Raw genomic sequence first — 19742 nt, 5'->3', positions numbered from 1 at the left:
AATGGCAATGACATCTTAAAATATTCCATTTTAATTTTGGCTTTATCCAATTTACTTATTGAACTTAATCTGGAGTTTAAGCACCCAATCTCAAAACCTTTGGGTTATTTCTTCATAGTTCCTTTTCTCTGATAGCAAATCAATTAACTGATTTTGTCCATTTAATGTTAGAATCTGTTCCCTTTTCTACTGCTACTATGGTATAGAAGCCTTCAGTATCATCTTCCTGCATTAGGATTACAAGTGCTTCTTAACAGGTCTTTCCCTTCCCACTCTTGCTCTCTTTTAATCCATTCTTTGTATCACTAGTTGAATAATCCTTTTTTAATGTGTAGATATGGTCATATAATTATTATTTCTCAGATCAGAAATCTTTAATGAGTGACAGGTTCCTAATGCTTATCATGTAAGGTCAGATTTCTTTGCCAGGCAAAGGTCCTATATATCCTCCACAATCTGGCATTAGTCTTCCTTTCCAGTCTTATATCATATTATTTCCCTTCCCACACTTTGAGCTTCAGTCAAACTATACTTTTCTTTGTCTCTTCCTTATTCTTATTCCCCATAAATTTTCTGTCCTACACTTTTTCTTTTCCAATGTTTATGGATATTTTCTATTTTTTCATCATTGTCACTTCCCAAAAATTCCTTTCCCCCATCCTGAACAGTACATTCCCTTGTAACAAATAAATATGGCCAAATAAGGCAAATCATAACAATGGTCGTGTCTCAAAAAATATTATACATACATACATACATATATATACATATATTTGGTTTTTCATTTGTTTGTTTTTAAAATGGTATTTTATTTTTTTCCAATTATATGTAAAGAAAGTTTATACACACATATAATTTTTCCTAATTATATATAAAAACAAATTTTCACATTCATTTTAAAAATTCTGAGTTCCAAATTCTTTCCCTCTCACTTTTCCTTCTTTCTTCCAAGACATAGTAAGCAATTTGACATAGATTATATATTGCAATCATGCAAAACATATTTCCATACTAGTCATGTTGTGAAAGAAAACACAGACAAAAAAACCCATGAAAATAATAAAGTAAAAAATTGTGTGTTTTGATCTGCATTCAGAGTACATCACAGTTCTTTCTCTGGAAGTAGATAACATTGTTCTTCACAGGTCCTTTGGGATTATCTTAGATCACTGTATTGCTGCAAGTAGCTAAGTCATTCACAGCTGATCATCATACAATATTGCTGTTACTGTGTACAATGTTCTCCTGGTTCTATTCACTTCACTTTGCATTAGTTAGTGTAAATCTTTCCAGGTTTTTCTAAAATCATCCTGCTCATCATTTCTTATAGCACAATAGTATCCCATTACTACCATATGCCATAACTTGTTCAGCCGTTCCCCAGTTGATGGATATACCCTCAATTTCTAACTCTTTGCCACCACAAAAAGAGCTAGCATGGTGATTTCAAGGAAGCCTTCTATCAAGTTAAGGCAGAACCAACTCATATTTTGCATTTCTCTAGTTATTAATGATTTTAAACATTTTATAGGTGGTTGTTTTTAGTTTGCATTTATTCTTTTAAAGCCTTTTTGTTCTGGCTAATGTGGAAATATATTTTGTATGACTTCATATGCATAATGGGTATCATATTTCTTGCAAAGTAATTTTCATGAAGTAAAGTCATTAATATCTGAGGGGAAGGATCAGGAAAAGTTTTGTGGAGGAGGTAGCATGACAACTAAGTCTTGATGGAAGTTAGGGGTTTCATGAGGTAGACTTCCAGACATGGAACTAGCCTGTACAAAAGGATGGAGACAGGAAATCAAAGTTGGCTACTGGGAACAGCAAGTAAGTCAATTTTGCTCAAATGTAAAATGCATAAAAAAGGGAACAATATGAAATTAGTCTAGAAAGGTAGGCTTCAGTTGGATTGTAAAAGGTTATAAATGTCAAGTAGTTTGTATTTTATTCCAAAGCCAACAGAGAATCATCGAAACTCCTTGAGTAGTGTTGTGACATGGCAAGATTTATTATTTAAGAAGATCAACTTTGGGAAGCCTGATATTGGTAGATTGTTTGAGCTCAGAAATGCTGAGATGCAGTGTGCTAAATTGATCTGGTGTCTGCACTGTCTGGCACTAATATGGAGCAGAAAGGCTACCAGGCTTCCTAAGGAGAGGTGACTAGCTCAGTATAGACATGGAGCAGGTCAGAGCTCCCATGACAATCAGTAGTGGGATATGGTCCATGATCAAATACTGATGGGGAAATCCAAGGGAAAAAAAATCACTTTTCTAGTCTGGCACAACATAAGGTGACAGGCAGAGGGGTTTAGATACATCAGGGACAGGGTGTGGCCAGGAGCACCAAGGTTAGGATACTCTAGCTCAGAAAAAGGCTATGCAGGAGGGCAGGAAGAGGTCCCAGACTTAGTCCAAACTCCTATAAGGAGTGGGAACAGGTGCTACCTGGCAGCTTTGTTGCTCACTACTAAGTCACAGATCCAGGGAGGAATGAGGACAGAACCCACAGCCAGGAGGGGCTTGCCAAGGTAAGAAGCAGTCCTATCTTGTGTACCCATCAAGAAGCAAATCCAGAATCAGGCTGCAGCAGTGTGTGGCCTTGACCCTGGGAGCAGAGTAGGATCTCAGTTCCGGTTTCTGTAGCCTGCAGAGAAATAACCAGGGCAGGCTGACAGTATCTGAGTCCAGCAGCAGCCTATTGTTGCTCAAAACCATCCAAGGTCAGAAAATTGCAGAGCTCAAACCAGTTATCAGTCTTTGTCATGGTCAGACTACTTTGGAATCGCTGAAGACTTGCAATCCCCTGCATGAACTATTTCTGAGAGCCTGGAATAACATAATACTCAACACCCCAAGAAATGAAACAGCATGGCCAGCCCAGATCTTCCCTTCAGAAATGCACAGAACCTGGTCCTAACATCAAGCCTGAAGTCAAAAAGTATGCTGAAATAATGAGCAAACAAACAAAAATAATAATAATTCTATCACAAAAAAGTTAATATAGTTATAGGGATGCTCAAGACACAAATTCAAAAGAAGAAAATTACTCCAAAATATCTACTAGCAAATCCTCAAATAAAAACACAGCCTGGAGACAAATTCAACTGGAATTACTGGAAGAAATGAAACAAGAGTTTTGTTGTTGTTGTTTTAAGTCAATTTTATTAAATTAATAGAATGAAAGTGCTAGAGGAAAAAAATTGGAAAAGAAATGAGAGATAGAGAAGAAAGAATTGGAAAGAGAATTAGGAGTTTAGCACAAGAGATGAAAAACCTTGCCCAAGCAACTAACTGCCTGAATATTAGAATGGACCAAATTGAAACCAGGCAGATGCTGTACCCCAATTAATTATCCTGCCACAATTAATCAAGGCTTACAGCCAAGAATAACAACAACAATAACACACCCCCAAAATCAATCCCAACTCTGAGGATAATTATGTGGGAGAAAAAAAAACATCTTAACTGAAAAGGAAGACTTCTAAGCATTTCTGATGAAAAGACCAGAGCTGAGTAAAAACTTTGAAGTTCAAACACAGGAGTTAAGAGAAAGATAAAAAGATAAAACATGAACGAGCAATCATGGGGGCTAAACAAGGATAAACTGCTTACATCTGAATACTGGGAGATGATAAATATTACCCCTCTGAAGCCTATCATCTTCATGGATTGTAGAAGTGGTCTTCTAGGGAAGTCCTGGGAGTGGTTCAAGAAGAAAAAAATTAAGACTCCTGAAAGCAATAAGTTAAAAAAAAATAGAGCCTAGCCATAATATTTTAAGAAATCTTGGGGTGGCCAGATAGCACAGCAAGTAAGAGCACCGGCTCCAGTGTTGGGATGACCTGGGGATCAAATCTGGGCTCAGATACTTAGCACCACACCCAGAAATAACTGGCTGTGTAACCTTGAGCAAGTTACTTAACCCCAATTGCTTAAAAAAAAAATCTTAAAACTGTCTAGATCTCTCAGAACAAGGAGGGAAAATAGAAATATAAAGAATTTATTGGTCACTTTCTGAAAGAAATTTCAAAATGAATTCTTCCAGGAATATTATAGTCCAAATTCAGAGCTTTCAGGTCAAAAGAAAAATATCATGAGCAGCCAGAAAGAAGCAATTTAATTACTGATGAATAAGTCAAGATAACACACGATTTAGCTTCCACCACTATGAAGAAGAGGAAAATTTTTGTCTTGATGATCTTAAAAGAATGGAAAAAGAAGAAAGAAAAATACATTAGGGGAGAAAAGTAAAGGAAGGCTAGGAAATCATCTTGAGGTAACTAGATAGTTCAATGGATACAGCTATGGGTGTGGAGTCAGGAAGACCTGAGTTCAAATTCAGCCTCAGATATTTACTAGCTGTATGACCCTGGGCAAGTCACTTAAGCCTATTTGCCTTAATTCACTGGAAAAAAAGGAAATGGCAAACCAATGCCAAGAAAATCTTATGGACAGTACTGATATATTATGGCCCACAGGGTCATGAAGAGTTAGACACCACTTAATGACTGGACAGTGAGGAAATTATCTCACATAAGGGTACACAAATAGAAGTCTATATAGATAAGGAAGAAGTGGTAGAAGTAGTGACTGACACTTGTCTCTCATCTGAATTGGTCAGAGGAGAGAATATACACATTCACATCTAGGTACAGAAATACATTTCACTGAACAGGAAAATAGAAGGGAGACACATTGAAGGAGAAATTAGAACTAAGGAAAACAAACTCTAAGCATCTACAAAATACTTAAGAGTTCTTTATGAAGTGGCAAAGAATTAGAATCTGAGAGAGTGATTCTCACCAAGTGGGGAATGGCTGAACAAAGTACAATATAGAAATGTGATGGAACATTATTGTGCTACAAGAATGATGAAAGGGATAGTCTCAGAGAAAACTGGGAAGACTTATATGAACTGATACTGAATGAAGTGAAAAGAATCAAGAGAGCAATTTATACAATGAAAACAAAATTGGAAAGACAACAATGTTGAAAGGCTTAGGAACTCTGATCAGTGTGATGATAAACCATGATTCCCAAAGACTACTGACAAAACATGCTAACCACCTCCTGATCGAGAATTGAAAGACTCATCAGTGCAGAATAAGATATCTACCTATCTCCTTTTGGTCATGGCCAATGCAGAAATTTGTTTTACTTGATAACACACTTTTAACAGGGGTTTTCTTTTTAAAATTTATTTTTAGTTTGTAGAATTCATTTTTATAAGATTTTTGAGTTCTAAAATTTCCCCCCTTTCTTCCCCACCCAAGACGGCATGCAATCTGAAATAGGCTATACATGTACATGCATATTAAACATATTTCCACATCAGTCATGTTGTGAAAGAAGAATCAGAACAAAAGGGGAAAACCACAAGAGAAAAAAGAAAAGAGTATGCTTTGATCTGCATTCAGACTCCATAGGTTTTTCTCTGGAGGTGGATAGCATTTTCCATCATGACTCTTTTGGAACTGTCTTAGATCATTGCATTGCTCAGAAGAGTTAAGTCTATCAAAGTTGAACATTGCACAATGTTGCTGTTACTGTGTACAATGTTCTCATAGTTCTGCTCACTTCATTTAGCATTAGTTCATGTCAGTCTTTTTCTTTTTTTCTTAAGAGGAAGTGAGAAGGAAGATTTTTGCTTCTTTGAAAAGAATAAAATTTAATTTAAAAAACAGATATAAACCTGACCTGCATCCCTAATTGATAAATGATCAAAGGATATGAACAGGCAGTTTTCAGAAAAAGTTATCTAGTCATATAAAAAAATATTCTAAATCGCTGAGAAATGCAAATTAAAACAACTCTGAGGAACACTTCACACTCACTGTAGTGACTAATTATGATAGTAATGGCAATTAAAGATTCCCCTGTATTGGCTTGGTTTTCAAATTGATTGTGTTAAAACCCAGAGCTTGTTAATCCCACCTGTGGGATGGACTTTTTGATGTGAAAAGAAAGTCCTGAACTGGGAGGAGCTGGTGACTTAGATTTGGAGAGATAAGGGAGAGGCGAAAGATCTTTTTGGAAGCAGCACCTCGTGGAGAGAGAGAGACTAAGAGAATTTCTGGTGGCCGCTTTGAATTGCCCTGGACTTTTGAGACCTGCCCCCTGAGCTGCCAAGGACTGAGGAGACATGGCTGTTTTGCTGGTACTTTGTCTGTCTGTTTTGATGTTGTTTTGCCAGATTTGTCCACTGGTGAAAGACAGTCCTTTAGTTGAAGAAGTCCTGGAACCTGGCTGTTTACTAAGAAGCCCTGAGACTGTCCTGCAGACAGAGAGTGAATACTGTCCACTGGTGAAGGACAGTGCTGTTGTTGCAGGGGTCTGGAGACTGTCCTGCAGACAGAATGAATACTGTCCACTGGTGAAGGACAGTGCTGTTGTTGCAGGGGTCTGGGAGCCTTTCTGTTGGTTCAGAAGCCCTGAAGAAGGATTTTCTTGTTGTATGTTTACAGAAATCCTGGGAGAGGGCTTTGCTAATGTGTTCAGGGGTTCTAGGACTGTTCTACAGACAGAGGATAAATTCATGAAGGGACTGGCAATGTATCTTGTGGCTTTGCTAAGCCTTGTCTCCCCAGGAACTAAGATTGCTGAGAACTTGCCTCGGTCCAGATGAAGAAAAGACCTCCATTTGGGTATTAAGTGCTGTGTTTAAACTTGATGTAACTCTGGGGTAGATTCAATTGTGATCCAGGGGTGGGGAACTTTTGACCTTATGTTTGGAAACTAATCTCCATTTGAGAAGAGGGGCTTTGTGGTGGACTTAATTAAGGTATAGCCTAGGGGTGGAGAAGTATTTAGAACAGAGACTTTGTAATTGATTGAATGATTGGAAGGTCCTGGGGGTGGGGTAGTCCTTGGAGATTATTTAATCACATTTAGTAAATGCTGTATTTGGAATGATATCATGTTTTGATCTTCTCTGTTCTTGGTTGGTCACTGAATAAAATGGAGAGCACCTATGCTGGTATTCTGAACCTTGGGAAGTTGCCTTTCCTTGGCATTATATTACACTAATATGACAGAAAAGGAAAACGACAAATGTTGAAGGAGATGCAGAAAAACGGGGACACTAATGCATTGTTGGTGGAGTGGTGAACTGATCCAACCATTCTGGAGAGCAATGTGGAATTATGCCCAAAGGGCTATAAAACTCTGCATACCCTATGACCCAGCAATACCACTACTAGGTCTGTCCCAGAGATCAAAGAAAGGAAAAGCACCAACATGAACAAAAATATTTATAGTATCTCTTTTTGTTGTGGCATTAATTTGGGAATGGCTGAACAAGTTGTGGTATATAATTGTGATGCAATACCATTGTGCGCTAAGAAATGATGAGTAGGTTAACTTCAGAAAAACCTGAGAAGACACATATAAACTGATACAAAATGAAGAGAGCAGAACCATAACATTGTACAAAGTAATAGCAATGTTGTACAATGATCAACTGTGAATGACTTCGTTATTCTCAGTAATACGATCTAAGACAACTCCAAAGGACTCATGATGAAAAATGCTATCCACCTCCAGAGAAAGAACTGATAGAGTCTAAACGAAGATTGAAGCATATTTTGTTAACTTTCACCATTTTTTTTTTGTTTGTTTAGGTTTGTGTTTTCTTTTGCAATATGGCTAATACGGAAATGTTTTGCATGACTTCACATGTATGATCTATATCAAACTGCCTGCCTTTTCAAGTTTAAGAAAGGTTAGGCAGAGAATTTGGAACTCAAAATTAAAAAGAAAAACAAATGTGAAAATGTTTTTTGAATGTAACTCAAATATTTAATGAAATAAATAAAAATATATTGGGGAGGGGGAAACCTGACCTGCATCTCAAAACACATATAAAATGTAAGATGGTGTATTCATGTGAATAACATATGTGGTTCTTGTCAAGAAAGAGTTGAGTCTTTGAAATAAAAAATATATTTTAATATAACATTGATTTATAGTACTTCTCCAAAATAATTTCCAATTTCAGAAGTATTAATAAGTACCACAGGAATACTAAAATATTTTTAATTAGCAGCTACTCACAAGCTAGATTTCTAAGGTCTTCATCCAGTCAATAAAAGCCTTTAGATTTTTGATCTTACAGTAGCTTTAACTGCTTAAGGACATGAAAAACATTTTTTTCTTTGCACACTGGGGAAGCTTCAAAACTCAATATGAGGGACAATCAAGTAAACTCAGTCATCTGTATATCTCCCCTTACAGTACATTTCGCCACAGACATTCAGAGAATGGAACAGGAAACAGCCAAAGTAGATGTTCTAAATATTTCAATTTCTCTCCAAATCATCTCTCTTGATGTTGGGAAAGGTAGATATTACAACTGGCTCATTGAGTTATTAAGTTAGCAATTAAGAATATAATACTAAGGAAGCTGATATAAAAAAGTTGATATTCATAAAAGTTCTGTTGCAACCCCTAAGTCATTCAGTTGTTCACAAGGTCACTTCAAGAAGGAAGTATGGATGGCTGACACAGCACAATCATTTTTATGGCATCAGTGTCAACATTGTCCTCACAAAAAAAAAAATACCAATCAAGTCAAATTAAGAATAAGAAGGTAGGAGATTAATAGTTGGTTGGATGATCCTTCAGATCCTTTCACAGCTCTAAAAATCATCAATGGCTCCTTTTAAAAACACATACACAGATATATTTGAAGTATAATTCACAGAATCTTCTATATTTTAATGCCTTTGTAGAGCAGAAATCCCAGAATGATCCACACAGAAGAAAATCTTAGTCCTTTTTTTCACTTTTTAAATTCAAATCTTCTTGTACAAAACAACTAATATGGAAACACTTTACATAACTGCACATGTGTAACCTATATCTGGTTTCTTTTTTTTTGTTTGCCAGTGCATTATTTATTTTTTATCAATTTATTTTTAGTTTTCAACATTCACTTCCACAAGATTTTGAGTTCCAAATTTTCTTCCCATCTCTCCCCTCCCCCCATCCCAAGACATTGTACATTCTGATTTAGAGATTTCCCATATCTGCCTTCCCTTCTAATACCTCCCCTGCCCCCAACTTCTCTTATCCCTTTCCCTTCTATTTTCCTGTAGGGCAAGATAGATTTCTATACGACATTGCCGGTGTATCTTATTTCCCAGTTGCATGTAAAAATAATTTTTAACATTTGTTTTTAAAACTTTTAAGTTCTACATTCTCTCCCTTCCTCCCTCCCCACCCACCCTCACTGAGAAGGCAAACAATTTGATATAGGCCATACATGTGCAGTCATGCAAAACAGCTCCATAACAGTCATGCTGTGAAAGACTAACTATATTTCCCTCCATACTATCCCACCCCACCATTTATTCTATTGTCTCCTTTGACCCTGTCCCTCCTAAAAAGTGTTTGCTTCTGATTACCTCCTTACCCCATTTGCCCTCCCTTCCATCATCCCCTCCTCTCATCCCCTTCCCCCCTACTCTCCTGTAGGGTAAGACAGGTTTCCATAGTCCTTTCTAGAAACAGTAACTTAGAGTTTGCAGAAAGGCACAGGTTCCTGCTGACAATTAGTGTTTGGATTTAGCAGGTATCCACAATCAATCAAATTACTCTCGTTTCTTCAGTCTTCTCCTATCTACCCCTTAGATCATTGTATCATCTTCATTAAAAAGTGAGTCAGTTCATCAGGATTTGGCAGCTTGGGAACGAGAGCAATTGCCATAACCTCAATTCTTTGATTTTTCAACCTTAAAGCTCATATTGACAATCCCATCTATTCCAGCTTGTATCTCATCATTTTCTTGAACAGGCCCAACTCCTTTCGGAGTCCCCGTCAAAATAATGTCCCCTTCTTCCAATGTTATTATCTTGGAGACATAGCTGATTATGTAGGGGATGGAGAAGATCATGTTAGACGTCTCGCCCTCCTGTCTCAGCTGGCCGTTGACCTTCAGCCAGAGCTTAAGCTTATGCGGGTCCGGGATCTTCTCCTTGGGCACGAACTTGCTGACTGGGCACGAGGACGTGAAGCTCTTGGCCAGGGTCCAGGGCAGCCCCTTCTTCTTGCACTCATCCTGCACATCCCTGGCAGTCATGTCCAGGCACAGGGCGTAGCCACCCACGAAGTCCATAGCCTCGGCCTCGGACACGGCGCAGGCCTGCTTCCCCATCACCACCGCCAGCTCCAGTTCATGGTGCAGGTTGCGGCTGTAAGGGGGCATGAGGATCGGGGCGCCCTCCGGGGCATAAGCAGTGGAAGGTTTCAGGAAGATCACTGGCTCGCTCAGGACGGCGCTTTTCATCTCCTTAACGTGATCCGCGTAGTTCCTTCCCACGCAGACGATGTTTTTGCCCCATTCCCAAAACCGGGGTAACTGACGTGTTGAAGCCATATCTAGAAGTCCGGAGCGAGCCAACCGAAATGTCAACGTATCACGTGGACTCTGCCCAAGGGCAGTCACCTGACGCCTACGGCTACCCAACGGAGCCAAACTTTCTCGGAACTCTCCGTTCCATCATCGAAAGGAGACACCATAGACTGCTCTCGACTTTCCTCCCCCCTCGGCTGGGGGCTGGGAGTAGCTGAACCCTGCTCCAGGTGACCGCAGTTCGGGAAGGTCGCTGTAGCGCTGCCTTCCTGGAAGGGCCGTGCTGCTTCCGAGGGAGGAGGACGCAGTCCCACGTCAGCCTCTTATCTCCTTGTTCCCCCAGCCGCCGGTTCTCAGGGGTCCCCGGCGACCCCGCAACTACAACGACACTTCTAGGCGGCCGGTATTGGGGGGAGGGGCGAGCGGAGGGGGAGCTGGGGGCCGGAGCCTGGCAGCCGCTCCCTGATTGGCTGCGGCCGCGGGTCGGGGCGGAGGGAGCGGCTGGCGCGTGGCGAGGAGGCCAGAGGGGATTGGCTGAGGCGCGTCGATGACGAGACCGCGGTGTCAGGGCTCGGCCTCTCAGAGCGTCCCGCTTCTCTTCCCTCCGGAACATGGTCTGGGGTTTGGGGCACCTGGGCCGCCGGAGCCTCGCTGTCCTGGGAGCCACCTGGGCCAGGCGCGCTGTGGGTAGGTGAACGGAGGCAGCCCGGCCTAGAGAGGAGAAGCCGGATAGCTTCCGAGGCTAGCTCTCCGCCCCGGCTTGCCTGACAGGTGCTACCAGCCGGCGTTCTGCGCGGCTCCGCTACGGCGAACCCGTGGGACGTGCGTGCGGAGCTGAGATCGTCTTCCTTCCTCGCCGGAGGCGGAGCACACTCCCAGCCCCTTGCCACACACGCCCCCGGCCCCGCCGGGGGAGGCTCCGTGGATGTCAAGTCTTCGTTGTCCCGGCCCGGGACCCAGCTAGGAGGGAGCTCGCGCGCTAGCCAGGCATCCTAGGCACCGCGACCCAGGCTGACGAGCCCAATGTGAGGCGCTCGCTCCCCGGGAGGACGGGCCGGGGAGTCCCGAGCAGCACCCCGAAAGTGCCAGGCCTCCTCTGCTGTCCTCGGTTGTCCAGCTAGGGGGTTCAAATAAAAATGTCCCCATAGACCCATTATGAGTAGATGGCTAAGAAGAGATCCTCAACCTCGCGTTTGGACTCGGTTATGTAATTTCTTGATCCTTGCAATAAGGCCGCTGGGGAGGGGAGGGAGAGGGAGGAGACAAGGGGCACGAATAGAGTGGCCTAGCCGGTGCTTACACCCCCCTAAATAAGGTGCTGGTGAGAAGGAGGAAGAGGCTGGGCTCGGGTCCCGTGGTAGGTAGCAGAGGTCCTGGATCACTCAGATGAAGTCCAACCTTGGCGTTGTAAAGGCCACTCTAGCATTTCCAGCTATGGAGGATTAATTGGCCCGGATCTGGAGAGTTGTGCAAGCTCCCTGACACCACAGGTGGTAATGTAGTAGTATCAAAGTGCAAAGAAGCTAGCTTCTACTGGGGTTCTTGCAAGCTGCTTAGAATGGAGTGCTTAAAAATGAGGTAGTCTTTTTTACAAGTGATGCTTAAGGCTTTGATTCCCCTGCATGGTAGTAATAATGACAGATGCCATGGCTCTTACACAAGCTTTTCTAAGTATCATACCGACAGAAGCTCTTACTTGAAGGAGTATAATAATATCTTGGAATTAATAAAACGGTGTGAAACTCAGGGATAGATGACAGTGGGAGAAACAAATGTTTTGAGGTCATACTTTTTTTTTTTAATCAAGGACATCTGCCTCATCATTGGTCATCAATAGAAGAATCCACTGGGGTTCAGAATACGAAGTAAAAAATGACTGAAAGTAGCTTGTCAACTAGGTAGGGGAGTTCCAAAGGGCTTGTATTTGAGCAGATGTTTATTACCTAAAGGCCAAAAAGTATTCTGGTGTTTCAAGTCCCATTTTAGGAACTCTGCCTTTCCATATGCACTGAGGTCTTCTCTGGTGTTTCTTCTTTGTAACCCAGAACTACCTGGATTAAAAGACTAATTTTTTTCTTCCTGTTCCTGCTTCTGTAAGGGTTTCTCTTGCATGTAAAATATTAAAGCTTAAAAGCTGCACTAAGACTTTGGGGACACTGCATGACATCCATCCCTTTAATTGACTAGAGAGGTTATGTGATGTAGTGAATAAAGCCTCTGAATTGGAATCAGGAAGACTTTGGTTTCAAATCCTACTTTTAACACTTCCTGGTGGAATGAACCTGAGCAAATCTCTTAAATCTCTTTGGGCTTTAGTTTCTCATCTCTAAAATTAAAGGTCAGACTTAATCACTCCTGGGTTTCCTTCCAGCTTTAAGTCTTTGATCCCATACATGTAGAAGAAGGCAGTGGGTGTTCTACTGATGTAGTTAGGAGTTTTTAATATATATATATATATATAACATTTATATTTCTATGATTTATGTGCCTAGATCCTCTGATCGAGGGATTGCAATGTATAAATCTCAATACATGCTTTATATTTTGGTGTTTTTTATTGTGCAAGAGATTCATGCTATGTCACAGTCTTGTGTGACATTGAAGTGATAGGCTATCTTAATAGTTTTGAAATTGCCCCTTTATCTTTGTATGCTTTGCAAGGAATTAGAGGGAGAGGCTAGGGTTAGAGTTTCAGCTGTGGGGCCAATTGTTACATTTCCCAGCACTGACTGACTCTCAACTTTCATATTTGGCTACTGTAGCTAGGAGTGTTGGTAGGACATGCAGCAGACATTGCCTTCATTCTCCAGATATTTACATTTTTCCACCTAGATAAGTGTGGCCCAAGGTCTGAAATGGGGAAAACCCTTCTTACAAAGTTTCTTGCAGACTATCCTTCCTTTTCTTCCTCACAGATGCTTATCAAAGTCAGGGCTTTAGTATGCATATGACCTGGACCTTATTAGATATATTCTTAGGTCCGAAATCCTCTGACTGTGGTCTTTCTCAAGCAATGCTAAGCACTAGTTCTCTTTGTAGAGAAATGAAGTAGGATTTTTGATTGAGCCAGATAAATAAATTGCTTCCTTTGAAATGGACTTGACTTTACTGAAGATGTTCATTTTAGGTTAAATAGAAAAGATCTCTGACCCAGTTGTCAAAAATACTGCATTCCTCAGAGATTAGTCTTAGTCCTAATGGGAAGTATACAAACTAATCCACTGGGGGTCAGAGGTTTGGAGTGGTGGAGGAAGAGGTCAAGGGAAACAAATTATTTGTGTAGTGTGAGTAAATGGAGAAGAGAACCTAGAGATCTTTTAAGGCAGATGGTTTACGTCTAAGGAGTCCTAGTTAGTGCCTATTTAATCTTTTACTGTGCCCCTTCCTTCCCAGGGAGTAAAGCACTTGCCAGGTCTAACTGAGTTAGTTATTCAGCCTAGTGTGGTCTTGTCAGTATTTGTCATCACACTGGCTTCAGAAAGAGTTAAAAAATTGAACAGGGCATGAAGAAGGTTTGTATTGAGGCTTAGATAGGGCACTGTTTTAGATGAGCTCAGAATTTTAAAAATATTTATGCATTTTGCTGAGCATGAGGCAAAGAAAAGGGAGGATCAGAGTTGGTGTGTGTTGTTTAATCATTAAAGCTCCAATTTTTTGTTTCCTGGCCATGCATGAAGAATCATTGAAGTGCATGCTTTTTACATAGCGCTCCCAAGGAGTAAGATCTGTGAAGATCCTCAAATGGATGAGGCCCCATTTTGTAGCTCCTCTCTCAGGTGTCACTCTCGTGCTTGCCACCCATCATTCCAACTGAAAGCTCCCCCATGAGGCACCTGCCCTGCCAGCCAACTTTATCTATCTATCTATCTATCTATCTATCTATCTATCTATCTATCTATCTATCTATCTATCTATCTATCTATCTATCTTTGCTTTTTGGAGGGCAATTGGGGTTAAGTGACTTGCCCAAGGTCACACAGCTAGTTTTTGTGTTAAGTGTCTGAGGTCGCATTTGAACTCAGGTCGTCCTGACTCCAGGGCCGGTGCTCTATTCACTGCGCCACCTAGCTGCCCCTGCCAGCCAACTTTAACCCCAGGACTGACCACACATCAGTGGGACTTGACATATTTTACATCTTTAAAATACTTGTTCCGGAAAGAATTTTGAGAATCTTTATTATAGTTTAGAGGATTCCTTCTCTCCTTATCTAAACTACTAAGTACTTTGATGGTATGGTGAGAGAGATTAAACAAATGGCGTAAATGGACTTTGGAGATATTTTCTGGGTTTTGAGCCTCTGCTTTTCTCTAGAGTTAGCAGTAACCACTTTGGAACATTTTTTGAATTGTGTCTCACTTGTTCTCTACATTTGGTGGGGTTTTTACCTTTTATACTCTGGATTTCTTTTTGCATTTTAATTCTTAATAAGTGATACTAAATGGCAGTTTTTCATCTAATTTAATCCTCATTCAGATGGATTATTTTTCCAGTCTTCAGTGATTTGGTAATAAATATAGGTCAGATGAAGATTCCTCTTCTTTACAAAAGAAACCCTCAGAAAAAAAAAAAAACAGGTAGAAGTTGAATGTGTTAGGCCAAGGAGCATCTTCCCTACTTTCTTCTTTAAGATTTATGAGGCTTTGGGGCTTGAAGGATCTGTCTTTGATCTTCTGTTGAGTTCAGTCATAATAAAGTTCTGCCATTGACCTGCATTTGTATTATTTACATCTTAAGGTTCAGCCCTTCTGGGAGCTGTTTGTCAACACACCGACTACAGAAAGTGTCAGATAACTGAACACGGCATCATGAAGATTGAGTTACTGCCAGCCCTGACTGATAACTACATGTACCTGATCATTGATGAAGATACCAAGGAAGCAGCTATTGTGGATCCGGTACAACCCCAGAAGGTAACCAAGAATGTCCTTTGTGTGAAGTTCCTCAGAAATTCTTCTAGAGACAGCTTCAGCTTTTGGTCCTTTTTAACTTCATTGTATAACCTCACTGGGTGCGGAACTCTAGGTAAATGCAGAATTTAATCACAACACCTCCCTTTTGTTATTCCTTTGTGACTAAATAGTATTTTTCCAATTCCCACATGTGGTTGATATCAAAGTACCTTTATGACCAGTATTTTTTGTGCATATGATTAAAATAAATGAGAATGAATCTTAAATACCATTATAAGGCTTTAAAAAATTTGTGAAAAAAAGAGTATTAAGTCAGACTTTATAACTGGATAAGAGACCAAGGAAGAAGATGAAGAAGATGTTTTGTACTTCCTCTTCGTGGTTCATCAATGAAGTCTAGAGATAGAGAGTAACTGGAGTTATGATCTCTGTTTTTCCCTGTGTTTGCTTGTAGGTTATAGAAACAGCAAAAAAACATGGAGTGAAACTGACCACTGTTCTTACTACCCATCACCATTGGTAAGCAAGCTTTCTAATTATTTTTTAAAATAAATTTTTATTGCTATCCCTTGTTTCTACATCACCTAAATTTTCCCCTGTATCCTTCCCCCTATTCCCTTCCTTGAGATCTGTCCCATATAACAAAGCCATTTTCTTAAAAGAAAAAGAGGGGAAGAAATAAAAATATAAGTAAATTGGATCAATATATTGAAAAAATCTGACAGAATCTGTAGTGTCCACACCTATGGACTTTCCACCTCTGCAAAGGAGAGAGGGGAATTGTCCTCTCACATCTCCTCTTTGGGACCAAGCTTGTTCTCTGTAATTTTGCAACATTCATTTTCGATTATTTTATGGTGGTTGTTCTTTTCATTTACAATGTTGTAGTTATTGTCTTGTATTGTTTTCTGGGTTCTGTTCATTTCACTCTGCATCAGTTCATGTTAATTCTTTATTTGCTTCTCTGTGTTCATTGTATTTATCATTCCTTACAGAACAGTAATATTCCATTATATTCATTTGTCACAATTTGTTTAGCAGTTCCCAAATTGATGGATATCGATGATGTTTCCAATTCTTTTCTACCACAAATAGTGCTGCTAGAAATATTTTGGTGCACATGAGGGCTTTTTTTTTTATCAATTACACCCTTGGGGTATATGCCTAGTAGAATCACTACTAGATCAAAGGGTGTGGACATTTTGGCCACTTTATTTATATAATCCCAAATTGCTTTCCAAAATAATTTTTATTAATTCACAGCTCTATCAACAATGCATCGGTGTGCCTGTTTTCTGCAATCCCACCAACAATGGCTATTCTCATTTTTTGTCATCTTTAAGAAAGCATTTCTATACAAATTTTCTTTTTGCCTATGTAGACAGAAGTATAGTGAGACTTGTAAAGAGCTATAACACAGTCCATGTTCTTTTTGATATTCCTATGAATTTTGAGCATATTTTTAACTGGGAGCACACAAGTTCTTGGAAGGGTCCTGAGGCAGGCCTCAAAGCAATATAGTCTCTGAATATATACCTTTCAATACAATTCAGCAAGCATTTATTAAGCACATGGTGTATTCAAGATAGAGTGATAGGAGACAGTGTCCAGAGCTAACATTCTGTTGAGTGAGGGGAAACATAGAAAAGTCTAAAGAGACAAGATGATCTGAGGGAGGGATTGAGAGCACTAAGAACGAGAAGGAATCAGGAAAATTTTCAGAGAGGATATTGCCCCTGAGCTTAGCCTGAATATGATCTGAGGGCTCTGAGCAGCAGAGGTGAGAAGAGAGCCCACTGCAGGCCTGGAGGAAGGCCCGAGAAGGGGATGGAGAGGTGAGTGCAGGACTGCCACCTGTTTGGCTAGAACCCAGAGTAAGTGAAGGGAAGGAACAGGAAAGGATTCTGGGAAAGCATGTTGAGCAAAATAGTGAAAATCCTTATGTGCCAAGCTGGGTTTGTATTTTATCCTAAAGGAAGTAGGAAACCATTGAGGATTTTTGAGCAAAATAGTACCATGGTCAGATCTTTGCATTATAAGGTGATCTTGGTAATTGTGTAGAGGATAGATTTGAGTGGGAAGGGACTGTGAGCCGGAAGTTCAATTAGGAAGCTGTTGCAATAGTCCAGGTGAAAGGTAATTAAGGTCTGGAATAAGGTGGTGACTTTGCAAATGAAAACAGGGCAATAGATGTAACAGGTGTTGTGGAAGTAGAATTGATAATATTTGGTAACTGATTGCCTATGAAGGGTAAAGGAGTCTGGGATGACAGAGGTTCTGAACCTGCCTTCCAGCCAGGGTGCCTGGAAGGATGATGCCCTAAGCAGAAATAGGGAAATCTGGAGGAGGGCTAAGCATAGGAGGAAAAATAATGAGTTCTGTTTTGGACATATTGATTTTAAGATGTTGATGGAACATCGAGCTCGCTGTGTTAAGGTGTAAAAGAGGTGATGTGGGGACTGAGTTCAGGAGAGAGTTTACAGCCAGACGGAATAAAAGCACTGTAAAGTAGCTCTCACTGACTATATATCCCTCAAGTAGTTGGCATTATCTCCACTTTACACATGAGAAGATAAAATGACTTACCTAAAGTCATAAGAATTTGAGAATACTCTGTTTCAGCCATAGGCCTGTTAACTTCCAATGCAGTTCTCTGATCTGTCCCCTGACATGTGCTCCTGCATGAGGTCTCTAATGTCCCAACTTTTCAGTCCTGCTTAATTGGATTCCTTATATAACAGTATGTGGTGATGAGCCTGACATGAGCATGGAAAGCTTCTACTGGTGTGTCTTAGGAGAATCATTGCCTAATGCAGAGGGAGGGGGAGGGCAGGCTCAGCAGCAAAGCAGGTCTGAACTGAGACCACAGATCTGGAGAAAATGCTTCTTTTTCTGTGAAGGAAGTCTTTGATAGGCTCTTCTCAGATCATTGTTAGTTTATGTAATGGAATTTGCCTTAAATTCCATAAAGAAATTAGTTAAACTTTTTTAAGCATTAAAAAAAAAAAAAACGGAATGTCAAATGACTGAGCAATGTTTGGAAACATTCTTTTGATTAGCAAAAGTGAACAGACCTAAGCATAACTGAATTTTTGTGGAAGTTGTTTGCCAAAGCTCTTTTTCTGTGATCTTGTAAAAACTTTAGGGGTGCTTAAAATTAAAACTAAGAAAAAAGGTTTATTTCTTTGGTTAGAACAGAGTATTTCTTTGATTTGCTAGGAGATTGCCAACTTTGGAACACATTTCTTAGGTTTTCTTTTCCAGTTATCTACCGTAGAACAACTATCTTCTTGTCCCTTTAAAAAAATGTCCTTGAACCTTCTCACTGCAAGATCAGACTGCTGTAACATGGCCTCAATTGGATTCCGTTGTCCTTGTACTAGAAACTTCACTCATTTGGCTCCTTTTTCTTTTCATTAAAGTTAAGAACTTCAATCCCTACTTCATGGGAATATGATAAGGATTGGCTAATATTTGTAAAATGATAAGCATAATGATTTATTTAAACAAACCTGTAACTGAACCATAAACTTGAAACCATCTAGGCCAATCCCTTGCTCTTAATCCCCTATACTACCTAAAACAAATGCTCATAAATATTTTTTTAGGAAAGCCAAGGAGGGAGGGAACAAGCATTTCTTAAACTTACTGAGTGCAGGCTCCTGTATTAAATGTTGTAGATACATATACAAGGGAACAACAACAGAGCCCTCCCTTCAAAGTGGTTACAGTCTGAGGGAGAGATAACACATACGAAGGGAGCTGAAAAGCAAGGAAGGAGGAGGGGGAAGGATCTGGGCAGAGAGCTACCTCCTATAAGAAATAAATTGTATCATTTCTTTACCAGTACCAGCATTTAACAGCTTCCACTATTAAAAGAGATTTTTCTTCCGTCAAATGTAAGGCTTTCTTGCTGTGATTTCAGTCCTTTTTCTCTGATGTTCCCTTTATGTCACTGTTCTCCTTTTAGTAGTCTTTTATATTCTTGAAGATAATTACCCCTTTCTCTGGCCTTCCCTATTCCGTATTAAATTACCCTTAATTCATAGGCCCTATTTTCTAACCCATAAGTGCTTTCTGGTGTTCTTGGAATCCTTTTCACAAAACTGGACCCAGTTAGCAGCTGACCAATTCCAAATTTAGCTATAAACTAGCCTAGTTACTTTTGTATGTCACATATGCCAGGATCAGATCAGTATTTTAAGTAATTACTGTGACCTCCCAGATCTTCCTTCGTTGTAATTCTCAGCCACATTTCTTGGAAGTGAGCTTTTCTTTCCCAAGTACACACTGCATTGAACTAATTCACAGTGAGGTCTCTTTTGTTTTCTAGCTGTGCCCTACTGAATATAGGGAGAGAGAAGCATCACCTCTAGGCCTCTGTGCTACAGTTTTCTCTAAGGTTGTTTTTTTTAAGAAAGGTGCTGTCTAGTGTACCCCTGCAAATGAGATAATAGGAAGAAGTTAAAGTGTA

The 19742-nt window shown here is 40.1% G+C and overlaps 2 protein-coding genes across 8 annotated transcripts in view; one reads left to right on the top strand and one right to left on the bottom strand.

The window, feature by feature from the left end:
- The window catches only part of HAGH (hydroxyacylglutathione hydrolase), a 36373-nt gene that overhangs the window by 4071 nt on the left and 12560 nt on the right, over positions 1–19742 (top strand). Inside the window, exons 1-3 of one of the 7 annotated variants that reach the window (XM_069062599.1) lie at positions 10466–10587; positions 15093–15268; positions 15723–15787. In XM_069062599.1, coding sequence (XP_068918700.1) covers positions 15164–15268; positions 15723–15787 — 170 coding nt within the window. In that variant the 5' untranslated portion in view covers positions 10466–10587; positions 15093–15163. The other 6 variants (XM_069062624.1, XM_069062575.1, XM_069062614.1 and 3 more) reach the window with 6 other exon arrangements.
- On the bottom strand, positions 7931–10403 carry FAHD1 (fumarylacetoacetate hydrolase domain containing 1). The gene is made up of 2 exons (XM_069062647.1): positions 9287–10403; positions 7931–8834 (listed from the first exon to the last, which is right to left on the bottom strand). The coding sequence occupies exon 1, from the start codon at positions 10379–10381 to the stop codon at positions 9716–9718; it is 666 nt and encodes a 221-aa protein (XP_068918748.1). The 5' UTR covers positions 10382–10403; the 3' UTR covers positions 7931–8834; positions 9287–9715.

This window comes from Petaurus breviceps, unplaced genomic scaffold (genome assembly GCF_028583685.1).
Source record: "Petaurus breviceps papuanus isolate PSGF00001 unplaced genomic scaffold, PetGlider_PUasm1.0 138, whole genome shotgun sequence".
NCBI lineage: Eukaryota > Metazoa > Chordata > Mammalia > Diprotodontia > Petauridae > Petaurus > Petaurus breviceps.
This window is presented reverse-complemented; position numbering and strand designations above follow the sequence as displayed.